This window comes from Oncorhynchus mykiss, chromosome 5, assembly GCF_013265735.2.
Source record: "Oncorhynchus mykiss isolate Arlee chromosome 5, USDA_OmykA_1.1, whole genome shotgun sequence".
Taxonomy (NCBI): Eukaryota; Metazoa; Chordata; class Actinopteri; order Salmoniformes; family Salmonidae; genus Oncorhynchus; species Oncorhynchus mykiss.
In genome coordinates, this window is record NC_048569.1 from 32,117,355 (window position 1) to 32,132,433 (window position 15,079).

At 42.1% G+C, this 15,079-nt stretch overlaps 1 protein-coding gene across 3 annotated transcripts in view; it reads right to left on the bottom strand.

The window, feature by feature from the left end:
• LOC110523606 (endoglin) overlaps positions 1-15,079 on the bottom strand; it is a 64,795-nt gene that overhangs the window by 31,118 nt on the left and 18,598 nt on the right. For all 3 annotated transcript variants that reach the window (XM_021602463.2, XM_036977275.1, XM_036977276.1), the window contains one exon: positions 1,550-1,698. In XM_021602463.2, the coding sequence (XP_021458138.2) occupies positions 1,550-1,698 (149 nt within the window). The remainder of the gene's footprint in view (positions 1-1,549; positions 1,699-15,079) is intronic.

Below are 15,079 nucleotides of genomic sequence, written 5' to 3' on the forward strand. Positions count from 1 at the left end.
CCGTTAAAAGCGCAGAGAGCATCATGAAGAACAAGGAACACACCAGGCAGGTCCGAGATACTGTTGTGAAGAAGTTTAAAGCCGGATTTGGATACAAAAAGATTTCCCAAGCTTTAAACATCCCAAGGAGCACTGTGCAAGTGATAATATTGAAATGGAAGGAGTATCAGACCACTGCAAATCTACCAAGACCTGGCCGTCCCTCTAAACTTTCAGCTCATACAAGGAGAAGACTGATCAGAGATGCAGCCAAGAGGCCCATGATCACACTGGATGAACTGCCGAGATCTACAGCTGAGGTGGGAGACTCTGTCCATAGGACAACAATCAGTCGTATATTGCACAAATCTGGCCTTTATGGAAGAGTGGCAAGAAGAAAGCCATTTCTTAAGGATATCCATAAAAAGTGTTGTTTAAAGTTTGCCACAAGCCACCTGGGAGACACACCAAACATGTGGAAGAAGGTGCTCTGGTCAGATGAAACCAAAATTGAACTTTTTGGCAACAATGCAAAATGTTATGTTTGGCGTAAAAGCAACACAGCTCATCACCCTGAACACACCAACCCCACTGTCAAACATGGTGGTGGCAGCATCATGGTTTGGGCCTGCTTTTCTTCAGCAGGGACAGGGAAGATGGTTAAAATTGGTGGGAAGATGGATGGAGCCAAATACAGGACCATTCTGGAAGAAAACCTGATGGAGTCTGCAAAAGACCTGAGACTGGGACGGAGATTTGTCTTCCAACAAGACAATGATCCAAAACATAAAGCAAAATCTACAATGGAATGGTTCAAAAATAAACATATCCAGGTGTTAGAATGGCCAAGTCAAAGTCCAGACCTGAATCCAATCGAGAATCTGTGGAAAGAACTGAAAACTGCTGTTCACAAATGCTCTCCATCCAACCTCACTGAGCTCGAGCTGTTTTGCAAGGAGGAATGGGAAAAAATGTCAGTCTCTCGATGTGCAAAACTGATAGAGACATACCCCAAGCGACTTACAGCTGTAATCGCAGCAAAAGGTGGCGCTACAAAGTATTAACTTAAGGGGGCTGAATAATTTTGCACGCCCAATTTTTCAGTTTTTGATTTGTTAAAAAAGTTTGAAATATCCAATAAACGTCGTTCCACTTCATGATTGTGTCCCACTTGTTGTTGATTCTTCACAAAAAAATACAGTTTTATATCTTTATGTTTGAAGCCTGAAATGTGGCAAAAGGTCGCAAAGTTCAAGGGGGCCGAATACTTTCGCAAGGCACTGTATCTACTATATGGACTCCAGATATGATGTGGGCTATACAAACTGAATTGAATCTAACAATGCAGAACATTTTGAAAAGTTAATGCTATTATTTGAAAAACTACAGTCATTTGAACAAATATGACTACAGTAAAATCATATTACCTCACATATCAGTGTACTACATATTGGAACCTGTGTCTTAATCTTGGACATTTTTACACTGGACATACTGGTCGATTGAAATGCAGTGGAAGCCTTCCACAGTAGTTTAGGACATGCAAACCGTATACAGTAGATTGCCTTACCTCAATAGTGTAGTGCAGGCTGAGGATGTGAACTTCTTTGCCGTCCTGAGTGGTGTAGTTGGTCCAGCAGCCTGGACGCATCTCTCTCAACCTGATCCAGGCATTCTGGTTTTCAGGGACCGCCACTGGCTCACAGGTCTGCTGGGATGCTGGGGGAGAGACAGAGGGAAACCCGGTTAAACAAAGTAGAGAGTTCACATTTTCTAGGACCATACATTTTATTGAACCTTTATTTAACGAGTCTAGAGCAAATTCTTTATTACAATGATGGCCAATAATGTGGAATGGGTTCTGCATGGAACCGAAAAGGGTTCTACCTGAAACCAAAAATAGTTATTCAAAGGGTTCTCCTATGGGGACAGCAGAATAACCCATTTTAGGTTCTAGATAACACCTTTTTTTCTAAGAGTGTACAAGAGGAGAGGTACAATAAGAAGAGAAAAACATGGAGAGCTGATTGAGCTAACACCCTCTATTATGACCATATGAATAATGCATTATGCATTTCCTCATAATGTTTTATGCATAAACCATTAATACAGTAAAGCCCAAGATACAGTATCATTAGCAAGATATATTAATAGATATGTTAGGCAACATGCAAAGAGCTCGGTAGACTAGCACTATAATATATGATCTGAAACACATATTCAATCACCCTCTTGGTTACAGATTAGCCTAGCCTATGGAGGGTGTTGTTTTCCTGTTCTATTCATCTCTGATTCCTCCACATGCACTCCATCACTCGTGACTCAGTGACTGTCTATGGAAGGGAAGGAGGGGACAAGGGTTGCATGGTGGGTCATTAGGAAGCAGCACTGCCGTGTGTTGTAATCAGGAGATAAAGTAAGGAGTATTGATGCTAAATGTGTGGGAGGGGCTGCCGGTCTGACTGGCACGGCTGATAAGTCGAGTTTATCTGGGACCTCACGGCCATATGGGTAACATTAAATCAAGTCCATTCCTCTGCTATTCCTCACTCCCTGACTACCATGCCGCACCACAGGGAGTTTCCTCCCCAACCTCTGCTCTCTGTCACACAGACACAGGGCAGCTGATTTACTTTTTTTTAAAGTATGTATTTGCTTTATCTGTTCCTAATACTTTGTCCCCTGGTTGGAGTGTCCTTTTGGTGCTTTATAAATATTCCCCACCATTAAACCGCCTCCTTCCTCAGGATGAGCAGGGTCAGGTGTCGCTTCCTACCCAATCAACAGTCAGCACTAGGACCAAGTCCCGCCCATCACAGTGAGATCTGATTAGGGCTTTATCTGCACCTTGCGGGGTCATTGGGTGGCAGGCGTCACGGTTGCGGCACGTTCAGATCTGGATTGGCTGTGCTGGGGCCTGGGCTGGGCCCTGGTCTGTCTCCTGACCCAGATATGATCACAGGACAAATACAACAGAGACGACCCTGGTCTGAGTCTCTGAGTCCCAATCAGTAGACACGCATCTAAACCGGATACCACTGACACCCATTATGGAAAGGGATTATATTATTGAGCACAGAGGACAATGCTCCATTGAAAAATGTATGAGGATTTTCAGCTTGTTCTATGTGATGGATCTTTTTTTTAAATTGGAATGAGTCGGTGGTAAAGATGAATCGAAAACCTCGCCATTTTCTAGAAAGATCAGTTATCATTCAGCTGATGTGTTTCACAGTGGCAGAATTAAATGACCGGATTTAGACACATATAATGATTTATTCTGATAACTTATTACGAGCGTTCAAAACTGCTATGAACTTCTAAGAGACAATCATAGCTTCTCAGTTTCTTGGCCTGTTCATATTCACAAAGCATATGAGAGTACCAGTGCTGATCTAGGATCAGGTAACCCCTGTCCATATAACCTTATTCATTATGATCTAAAAGGCTAAACTGATCCTATATCAGCGCTCCTGCAGACCAAGGCCTTCCTTACTATAACTACAAGGTGCAAGGCCTATGGGGGAGGGGGTTTATGGTTGATCAGCGCCATGGAAGGATGGAGGGAGAGAGAGGGGGGGGTTGAACAGGAAACAACAATAGTCATGAGGGCAACAGGAAATGCCCCGGTTTAGACATCTGGCCTGATGATGACAGAGAGCCCGGGCAGAGGACATTTTCATCACTATGAGGGGGGGGGGGGGGGGGGGGGGGGTGGAGGGAGAGAAGGGAGAGAGAGAAGGGGCATGAGTCAAGCCAATGCCCACCACACAAACAGCTCATTCTTTCCAGCCTCTCATCTTTTCGTTAATGAACTGTGACTTTCTTTCTTTCCCCACTGCTCCACAAGCGAGCTCCTCCCTCTCTTTTCTCATCATCCCTCTTCTCCTGCCCTAGTCAAGGCCTGGCTTCCTGTTATTCTGCCCGTGCCTTCATAATGTCCACTTAACAGCCAGATTACCTGCCATAAAGAAACGCTGTCTCGTGACAGAGTCAACAGCCTGTGACTGCGCCGGACTGCTTTACGTAAATCAACCCCTGGTGTCTGCCACCACCGGGCAAAGCACACACACACCACACATATACACATACACATACACACACACAAACACACACACACATGACACACACACACACACACAGACACAGACACACACACACACACACACACACACACACACACACACAACACACACACAAGATCCTCTCCTTATCCTATTTACCAGTCACTAAAAATATAAACCATAGTCACACTAACCCCTCTGCCTGACCCGGAAATGCCAACGGCCTCACTAAGCGGTTTGCTGGTAAATGAGCTATAGAGAAGTGCTGTTCCATTTCTCCTCTGTCTTTATCTATTTTTATCAGCAGCGCCTTACATTTTATTTTCCATTGGAAGAAGAGATGTTTAGGAATGATGGTGGTGATTCCCATTTAGATGTGAGTTAGATGTGAGGCGGAGTCAGGGTTGAATGAATGCATCATGATTTTAGATGCCAGAGGATGTAGCCTACAGTGTATGAGATGTATGATGTGATATAGGATGATAGGATAGTAGAGGATGTTTAGGAAATGATGATGTGTCACAGTGTTCATCTGAGTATTTAGGTCTTTGGCTTGTATCGCGTCTGGCAATCTTGCTGAATCTGCCATTAATACCTCTCCTCCTCCCTTATCTTTTTCTGCCTGCTTGTATCTGTCTCTTGACTGCCCCTTCTAGTCTCATTGTTCTGGTCAACTCCCAGACCTGATGCTGAGCCAAAGAAAATGCCCAAATAGGCATGTGTCTCCTGTCTGAGGAGCTAACTACAGTGGGGCCGAGGTATGGGGAGGGGGGATTTCTCAATACTGTAAAGTACACAAAGTTAGCCCTCTGACACAGCCTGGTACATTCCAAGTCTACTATCTGTGCCTTCTTGGGTTTTTTTGTACATAAATAGTTTGTTTAATATTAAAGTTTATTCCTAACATTGTGGGAAATGTTTAATATCTACAGATAACCCTGACGTATTACACAACTAAACAGCAAAAATCATTTAAATTATTATTTCCAATCTTGTAATCTTTTTTTGCAACTTGCCCATCTCTTCAAGGCATACTGTACCGATCTTAATTTGACCATCCTATTGCAGGATAAATGTTTAACTTGTAGTATATGTGAGGTTTAAAAAGGCTTCTGAACTTCCTACTTAGAAATGTCAGACTTTGATCAACTCCTACAAAAATGTACATCAATTATCAATGTAAAAGAGCAGAAAGGCCCGCACACTGTTTATGATCCCAATTCACAGCTTTAATGACAACGTTTCAATCCGAAACAGATCTTCATCAGGTCAAACAGTCTGAGTGCTTAAATCCCAAAATATACATATTTCACTTCATATGTCCACTAGGCATGGTGGGTGTGGAAGCAATTAGATTCACTTAAGCGCATAGTCAATCATAATTAATCACAGAGGCTATACACTACCATCCAAAAGTTCGGGCTCACTTAGAAATACATTAAATGAGTTGCAAAATGAATAGGAAACATAGTCAAGACGTTGACAAGGTTATAAATAATGATTTTTAATTGAAATAATTGTGTCCTTCAAACTTTGCTTTCGTCAAATAATCCTCCATTTGCAGCTATTACAGCCTTGCAGACCTTTGGCATCCTAGTTGTCAATTTGTTGAGGTAATCTGAAGAGATTTCACCCCATGCTTCCTGAAGCACCTCCCATAAATTGGATTGGCTTGATGGGCACTTCTTACGTACCATACGGTCGAGCTGTTCTCATAATAGCTCATTAGGGTTGGAGCTGTGCTTTGGGTCATTGACCTGTTGTAGGAGGAAATTGGCTCCAATTAAGCATTGTCCACAGGGTATGGCATTGCATTGCAAAACGGAGTGATAGCCTTCCTTCTTCAAGATCCCCTTTACCCTGTACAAATCTCCCACTTTACCACCGCCAAAGCACTCCCAGACCATCACATTGCCTCCACCATGCTTGACAGATGGCATCAAGCACTACTCTAGCATCTTTTCATTTTTTCTGTCACGGCCTGATCTGTCTCACCTGTCCTTGTGATTCTCTCCACCCCCTCTAGGTGTCGCTGATTTTCCCCAGTGTATTTATCCCTGTATTTCCTGTTTCGCTGTGCCACTTCGTCTTGTATGTTTACAAGTCAACCAGCGGTTTTCCTGTTCTCCTGCTTTATGCATTCTCTTTTTTCTAGTCCTCACGATTTTGACCCTTGCCTGTTTCTGGACTTTGTACCCACCTGCATGACCATTCTGCCTGCCTTGACCACGAGCCTGTCTGCCACTTGACCACGAGCCTGTACCTCCTGGACTGGTTTTGACCTTTTTGCCTGTCCACAACCATTCTCTTGCCTATCCCTTTGGATTAATAAACATTTTAAGACTCCAACCATCTGCCTCCTGTGTGTGCATATGGGTCTCACCTTGTGTCATGATATTTTCTGCATCTCACGAATGTTCTTTGTGATCCGAACACCTCAACTTAGATTTGTCTGTACGTAACACTTTTTTTCCAATCTTCCTCTGTCCAGTGCCTGTGTTCTTTTGCCCATCTTAATCTTTTCTTTTTATAAGCCAGTCTGAGATATGGCTTTTTTTTGCAACTCTGCCTAGAAGGCCAGCATCCCGGAGTCGCCTCTTCACTGTTGACGTTGAGACTGGTGTTTTGCGGGTACTATTTAATGTAGCTGTCAGTTGAGGACTTGTGAGGCATCTGTTTCTCAAACTAGACACTTTAATGTACTTCTCCTCTTGCTCAGTTGTGCACCGGGGCCTCCCACTCCTCTTTCTATTCTGGTTAGGGCCAGTTTGCGCTGTTCTGTGAAGGTAGTAGAACACAGTGTTGTACGAGATCTTCCGTTTCTCGGCAATTTCTCGCATAGAATAGCCTTCATTTCTCAGAACAAGAATATTCTGAGTTTCATAAGAAAGTTCTTTGTTTCTGGACATTTTGAGCCTGTAATCGAACCCACAAATGCTGATGCTCCAGATACACAACTAGTCTTATTGATTATTTAATCAGAACCACAGTTTTCAGCTGTACTAACATAATTTCAAAAGGGTTTTCTAATGATCAATTAGCCTTTTAAAATGATAAACTTGGATTAGCTAACACAACATGCCATTGGAACACAGGAGTGATGATTGCTGATAATGGCCTATGTTGATATTTCATAAAAAATCTGCGTTTTCCAGCTACAATAGTCATTTACAACATTAACAATGTCTGCACTGTATTTCTGATCAATTTTATGTTATTTTAATGGACAAAAAAATCACTTTTCGTTCAAAAACAAGGACATTTCGAAGTGACCCCAAACATTTCATAAAGGATTACATGCAATACCCACCCATATGACCATTGGCAGTGGCCGTAGATATAATTACAGTGACCTATTTCAAAAACAACTTGTGTACCTCTAATAATTGTACATCAACGAATAATTACAGAAAATATAATATACTGTATGTACAAAATGACCAAGTGGAGACCTGGATGGCAGGACAAATCAATGTGACATATTCAAGTAAGAAATGGTCTGATATCAAACTCTTGGTTAAGACCTTTTGGAGACATGACAGACAAACGGTGAATCCAATACAATTCTCTTCTCAGTAATACACTATCAGTATCTCCAAGGACTCTTAACATGTTCGATACCAATGTATCTCGGAGAGCTGATATTGTGACGAGCCTCCATGAAATGCGCCACAGGGCTTCTTGACCAGAGAAGCCCTGTGGCGCATTTCATGGAGGCTCGTCACAATATCAGCTCTCCGAGATACATTGGTATCGAACATGTTAAGAGTCCTTGGAGATACTGGTATTACTCATGTGTTCTGCTATCCTTGTTTTCAGAGCTCGTTTTGTGTTTACTACATAGCATAGACCACTTATACACTTGATCAGATATACCACATTTTTGGTGGAACACATAATGATGCCATTAATCTTAATGGCCTTGCCCGTAATAGGGTGATTGAACAGTGTGCATTTTTTCATAAAGTTACTTAATTATTAATATTTCTTGTTGTTGCTGTAGCAAACTGGCTCAAATTAAGATCCTACATCTGTAGGTGTATTGAGAACAATGACATCACGTAGCGGATAAAGCCAGTGTGGCTCTTTCCTCTAAAAAACTGTCAAAAAGCAGAAATATTAAACCGATTACTTTATCATCAGGCTAATCTGACTTGGATCGGACTATCAGTTCTTGTTTGAAAGGTGAAAGGTCCAACGTCAGTATTCTGTGGAATGGATCTCCCGACTCAGCAGAAAGAGGACCTTGGCTGGAAATAAAAACCCACACAACTCTGACATTAAGGGTAATATATTCAAGAGAGGCATTGTGACCCTGCCAGCAACAAGCCACATCCTGGAATCAGTAACTTCCTTTATTGAGTCTCTTCACAGAGTCAAAGGATCAAACCACTATTCACTTTGACAGAGAGGAAGAGCAAAATGCAGATGTGGCAGTTTTGACTTGTACTATTCTACATTCACCCTTTATTTGAGATAGGATATTCATTATTATACATCAAGACCTAAGAATTGTATTTAAAAATATAGTCTGGGGAAGAGTATTTTTTGTTATTTTTTGTTATTTTTTGTTATTCATGAATACAGTAGTCTGCCAAAAGCCACAGACTTGTAGCCCCCTTACTACAGGACCCGAACAATAAATCTTACACATTGATGAAAACTTCTTCTATTTTAGTCTAGCAGTAGTATTCCATTACTACGTTAAAAAGTACAAAATAATAATCTGTTATTTTGCTGTATAAAATGTATTTCAGGCATGGGCAGTATTTATGTTACATGTACTTGAAATATGTATTTAAAGTACTTTTCAGTATTTTGTCATTTGGATTACACTGGGCTGAATGACAATCAAATGTATTTTGTAACAACATACTTTGTAGAGCTGTAATTTGTATTTTCTAAATAAAAAATACTTTTCTATGCCATTTTTTATAGTGGTTCACCATTTTGTGCCCCCCTTTCACCATGCATTGGTATCAAAAGTCTGATGACACTATGGTGTGAGCATCTGCTAAATTAACTAAATAAAAATGGCCTGCTCCCGCATCTCCAGCTCTACACACCTATTGTCCCGCTGTTTCCGCGGCTACAGACTGAGGCCTGACCATCTACAGGTTAGTAAACAAGCTCTTATCAGCGCTCTGCAAGGGCCCACAATGTCCCCAGGCCTCTCACCCCTATACTGCACTGCACAGTGCCTTAACTCTCTCCTTATATCCTCAGGCCATACAAATCTCCACAGTCTATCAATAAGTCCCTGATTATCACTGTCACTTTCACTGCTACTGTGTATGTACAATTGAAGTCGGAAGTTTACATACACTTTAGGTTGGAGTCATTAAAACTCGTTTTTCAACCACTCCACAAATGTCTTGTTAACAAACTACAGTTTTGGCAAGTCGGTTAGGACATCTACTTTGTGCATGACACAAGGATTTTTTCCAACAATTGTTGACAAACAGATTATTTCACTTATAATTCAGTGTATCACAATTTCAGTGGATCAGAAGTTTACATACACTAAATTGATTGTGCCTTTAAACAGCTTAGAAATTCCAGAAAAGTATGTCATGGCTTTAGAAGCTTCTGATAGGATAATTGACATAATTTGAGTAAATTGGAGGTGTACCTGTGGATGTATTTTAAGGCCTACCTTCAAACTCAGTGCCTCTTTGCTTGACATAATAGGAAAATCAAAAGAAAACAGACAAATGTAGACCTCCACAAGTCTGGTTCATCCTTGGGAGCAATTTCCAAACGCCTGAAGGTACCACGTTCATCTGTACAAACAATAGCATGCAAGTACAAACACCATGGGACCACGCAGTTGTCATACCGCTCAGGAATGAGACGCGTTCTGTCTCCTAGAGATGAATGTACTTTGGTGTGAAAAGTGCAAATCAATCCCAGAACAACAGCAAAGGACCTTGTGAAGATGCTGGAAGAAACAGGTACAAAAGTATCTATATCCACAGTAAAACAAGTCCTATATCGACATAACCTGGAAGGCTGCTCAGCCAGGAAGAAGCCACTGCTCCAAAACCGCCATAAAAAAGCCAGACTACAGTTTGCCACTGCACATGAGGACAAAGATCGTACTTTTTGGAGAAATGTCCTCTGGTCTGATGAAACAAAAATAGAAGAGTTTGGCCATAATGACCATCGTTATGTTTGGAGGAAAAATGGGGAGGCTTGCAAGCTGAAGAACACCATCCCAACCATGAAGCACTGCAGTGGCAGCATCATGTTGTGGGGGTGCTTTTCTGCAGAAGGGACAGGTGCACTTCACAAAATAGATTTCTTATTGAGGAAGGACAATTATGAGGATATATTGAAGCAACATCTCAAGACATCAGTTAGGAAGTTAAAGCTTGGTTGCAAATGGGTCTTCCAAATGGACATTGACCCCAAACATATTTCCAAAGTAGTGCCAAAATGGCTTAAGGACAACAAAGTCAAGGTATTGGAGTGCCCATCACAATCCAATAAAATATTTGAGGGCAGAACTGAAAAAGCATGTGCGAGCTAGGAGGTCAACAAACCTGACTCAGTTACACCAGCTCTGTCTGGAGGAATGGGCCAAAATTCACCCAACTTATTGTGGGAAGCTTTTGGAAGGCTACCCAAAACGTTTGACCCAAGCTAAACAATTTAGAGGCAATGCTACCAAATACTAATTGAGTGTATGTAAACTTCTGATCCACTGGAAATGTGATGAAAGAAATAAAAGCTGAAATAAATCATTCTCTCTACTATTTTTCCGATATTTCACATTCTTAAAATAAAGTGGTGATCCTAACTGACCTAAGACAGGGAATTTTTTACTAGGATTAAATGTCAGGAATTGTGAAAAACTTATTTTAAATGTATTTGGCTAAGGTGTATGTAAACTTCCGACTTCAACTGTATGTAGTAGTACGGGGGATGGGTATTTTGTGTGTGGTGTGTGCGTGTTATTTGGGGATGTTATGTGGCACGGACATTGGTGATGTGAAAGCTGGTCTGGAGACAGCTTTTCTTCATATACATTAGCTCTGTTTATACCTCTGGGAGCCGTTTGTCAGATGTCTCCTTTTGTCGGAAGTACAGTAGACGCAACAACAAATCCAATGACGCATGGAGGGCCTATGGCTCACTCACACACACAACAGACGCCTATCTCTTAGTGGCTTGAGAGTTGTCTCCCAGTTAGTCTTCATGGCCTGTCTGTGTGCTGCTGTTCCTAAAGCAATATGACGCTTTGATGTAGACAAACTGTCTGTTGTCATTCACTACACTAGCAGTTCTTTCCTAGAATGGTGATGCAAGAAACTTTCGATATGGTGAATGTTAAGTACATTGCCGTTCCCTGTTGATATATGCTCTCCCACTTTCTCCATATCTCTCTCTGTTTCTCCCTTTCACACACACACATACAGAAACATCTATCTGTAATTTTCGAGGCAGCATCAGAGAGGGCGATGTTTTTTGTTTTGTTGGTTCAGTTGCCTCTTCTGTCAAATTGACAAGGTGTTCCATAAACACTTTATTCGCTCTCAGTCCTCAGGTTGGTCCCAGTGTGAAGAAATTAATTCATTGTAAAACGACGAGACATTTTGAATTTGCACTATAGCGATAGTCTATTAATCTTCCAGGAGTTAATTAGCAAACGTGGCTTTTGGAGGGAAAGACTAATTTAGCGGTTACTGTGCTTACACTGTTCCGCCGAGCAGATGGAAGCAGCAGCGACGCATTGCATACTGGGTGCTTCCAATCATTCAAGATTGATATCGCTTTGCGCAGCATATGTTTCTCATAGACCAACAGACATTAACCCGTTTTTCTCCACTGATTTCCCAGAAAATATTAACGAGCCCACTTTTGGTTGGTCACATCGGGGATAGCATAGCAATTAAGATTTTGATACTTTTGACACGTTTGAGAAGTTGAAGAAGTGGAGTCAGAACCAAAGATGAAGAGATTCCGCATATTTGCAGTGTTGAGTTTTATTTTTATTTCACCTTTATTTAACCAGGTAGGCTAGGTGAGAACAAGTTCTCATTTACAACTGCGACATGGCCAATATAAAGCAAAGCAGTGCGACAAACAACAACACAGAGTTACACATGGAATAAACAAACATACAGTCAATAATACAATTATTTATCTTCCTCTAAGAGTAATGACATTGTCTGAGTGCGGAGAGTTGTCAACAAGCTAGACTATATTCCTTTAGAAAGGGATGTACAGACTATTAACCTGTTAAATGTAATGTCGATGTAGATTTCCGCCTAAATAGACATACCCAAAAGTAATTCTTTATCATGAGAGGGCCATTAACAATACCTAGTGACCTAATGATTATACTGACAGAAATATTAAAATAAAAAAAAAAAATGGTTTAATAGTTATACAATTCTGAGGTGTAATCACTTTTGAGGACACAAGCTCAAGCACACAGTGAGAATATGATTTTTTTAAATGAAAATATGAAAAATCATAGATTATTTTTTTCCTATTCAACAAAAGTGGGGGAATAAGGCTTGAAATGATTGAAATGCTTTCTAAATATAGCAACAATCTAATTATTATAAATGACTTATGATAAGATTTCACCTTTCTTATAACTGTAAAAGAAATATGATCATACTTAGTGACAGTACAACATTGGCACCATTTTATTAGCTGAATGTTCTGCCCAGCATCCTCTGAGCGACACAGAGACACCATTAAATACCTGCTGACTCATTACATCTCACAACGTCGTCCCTCTGTGTTTAAATGTGCCTTTTTCATGTTGAGAAATCGATCCTTTGTCTGGATAGGCCAGAAAATGCAAAGGAGGTGTCAGATTTCACAATCCTGAGGGCGCGTTTCACAGCTAAGGCGAGTCGACGCAACAACCAATGGTGGTGTGCCATGTCATAGACTGTGTCATCGACTGACAAATTGCTATAACATATGATATGGTTAGCTGATACTTAAAACACTTATCCAGGCATTGTAAGATCTGTCAGGTGTCAGCAACGTCTAAGCATAAGAAACTCACCCTGCATCATAGTGGAGAGCGGCATGTGAAGCAGGACAACCAAAGTTTTCCCAGGGTGCACAGTAATTCAGATTTAGATTAAAGGGAAAACAATAGAGGGAGTAGAAGGGGGGGGGGGGGGGGGGGGGTCAGCAGGAGAAAGAATGTCCATAGGGGAAGTAGAAGGTAAGGTAAGTGAGAGTTGAGGGTGTGTGGGGGGAATGTCCATAGGGGGGAGTAGCAGGTGGGAAGGGGAGCCGGTAGCTGACTAGTGGTGGATATTCAGCAGCCTGCCTCTCAGTTTTTACCATGATGCTCGCGTCTGAGTGATTGAAGCAGGGAGAACAGGGCATGGTTTGGGTGGCTGGGGTCACTGATGATCTTCTTGGCCTTTCTGCGACATCTGGTGTTGTTGGTGTCCTGTAAGGCAGGCAGTGTATACCGAATGGCTCTGAAGAGCCTTGCGACCCGTGGCGGTGGAGTTGCCATACCAGGCTGTGAAGCAGCCCGCCAGTATGCTCTCAATGGTGCTCCTGTAGAACACTGTGAGAGTGTTCAGCACCCTGAGGTTGAAGAGTTGCTGTCGTGCCTTCTCCACTACGGTGTCTGTGTGGTTAGACCATTTCAGCTTCTCTGAGATGTGTACGCCAAGGAGTTTGAAGTTATTTACCATCTCCACAGTGGCCCCATTGATGAGGATGGGGGCGTATCCAGCCTGGTTCCTCTTGAAGTCCACAATTAGCTCCATTGTTTTGTTAATGCTGAGGGAGAGGTTGTTTACCCAGCACCATGCCGTCAGAGTGCCTAGCTCCTCCCTGTAGGCCTTCTCGTCGTTACTGGTGATCAGGCCTACTATTTTTGTGTCATCAGCAAACTTGATGATGGTTTTGGAACTGTGTGAGGCCATGCAGTCGTGGGTATACAGAGAATACAAGAGGGACTGAGGACGCACTCTTGTGGGGCTGCCGTGTTGAGGATCAGTGTCGAGGGGGTAATGTTGCCTACCTTCACCACCTGGGGGCGGCCCGTCAGGAAGTCCAGGACCCAGTTGCATAAGGAGGAGTTCTGACCCAGGGCTGTGAGCTTTGTAATGCGATTATAGGGAGGACACTATGGTACTGAAGGCCGCGCTGTAGTCAATGAACAGCATCCTCATATATGCATTCCTTTTGTTCCTGGAGGGTAAGGGATGTGCAGTGCAATGGCGATTGCATCGTCTATGGATTTGTCAGGGCGCTATGCGAATTGGAGAGGGTTGAGTGTGTCGGAGAGGGAGGAGGGTATAGAGGCCTGAGCTAGGGAGAGATTAAAAATGTCAAAGAACACAGCAGCCAGCTGATCTGCACATGCTCTGAGGGACGGCTAGAAATACCATCTGGGCCAGCAGCCTTGCGAGGGTTAACATGTTTGAATGACTTACATACGTCCTCAGTGGAGACTGTGAGTGTGTAGCCCACATTGTCATCGGGGGCTCTTCTCGGCAGGCCATGGTCATTATGCTCTAATCTTGATTAAAATATTTAGCTCTTCTGGTAGGGTGGCATTAGTGACCGTGAGGTGGTTGGCTTTCTTTTTGTAATCTGTGATCGTTAGGAGCCCCTGCCACATATGCCTTCGTCAGACCTGCTGAATTGCTCCTCCACTCTGTCTCTATATCTGTCTAATTGATGTTGCGCCATTCACAAAGCGTTCTGTACACAAAAATGTTGGTCGGAACCAGTCCAGAACCGCTAAAAGTCCCCTAAATAGGCCTATCCCTGGATTACTTTCTGCTTTTCAATTCATTCATAATGGAGGTGTAGTGGGGTAATATTAATCATGTATGTACAGTGCCAGTCAGAAGTTTGGTCACACCTACTCATTCCAAGGTTTTTCTTAATTTGTACTATTTTATACATTGTAAAATAATAGTGAAGACATCAAAACTATGCAATAACACATATGGAATCATGTAGTAACCAATTTTTATATTTGAGATTCTTCAAAGTAGCCACACTTTGCCTTGATGACAGCTTTGCACACTCTT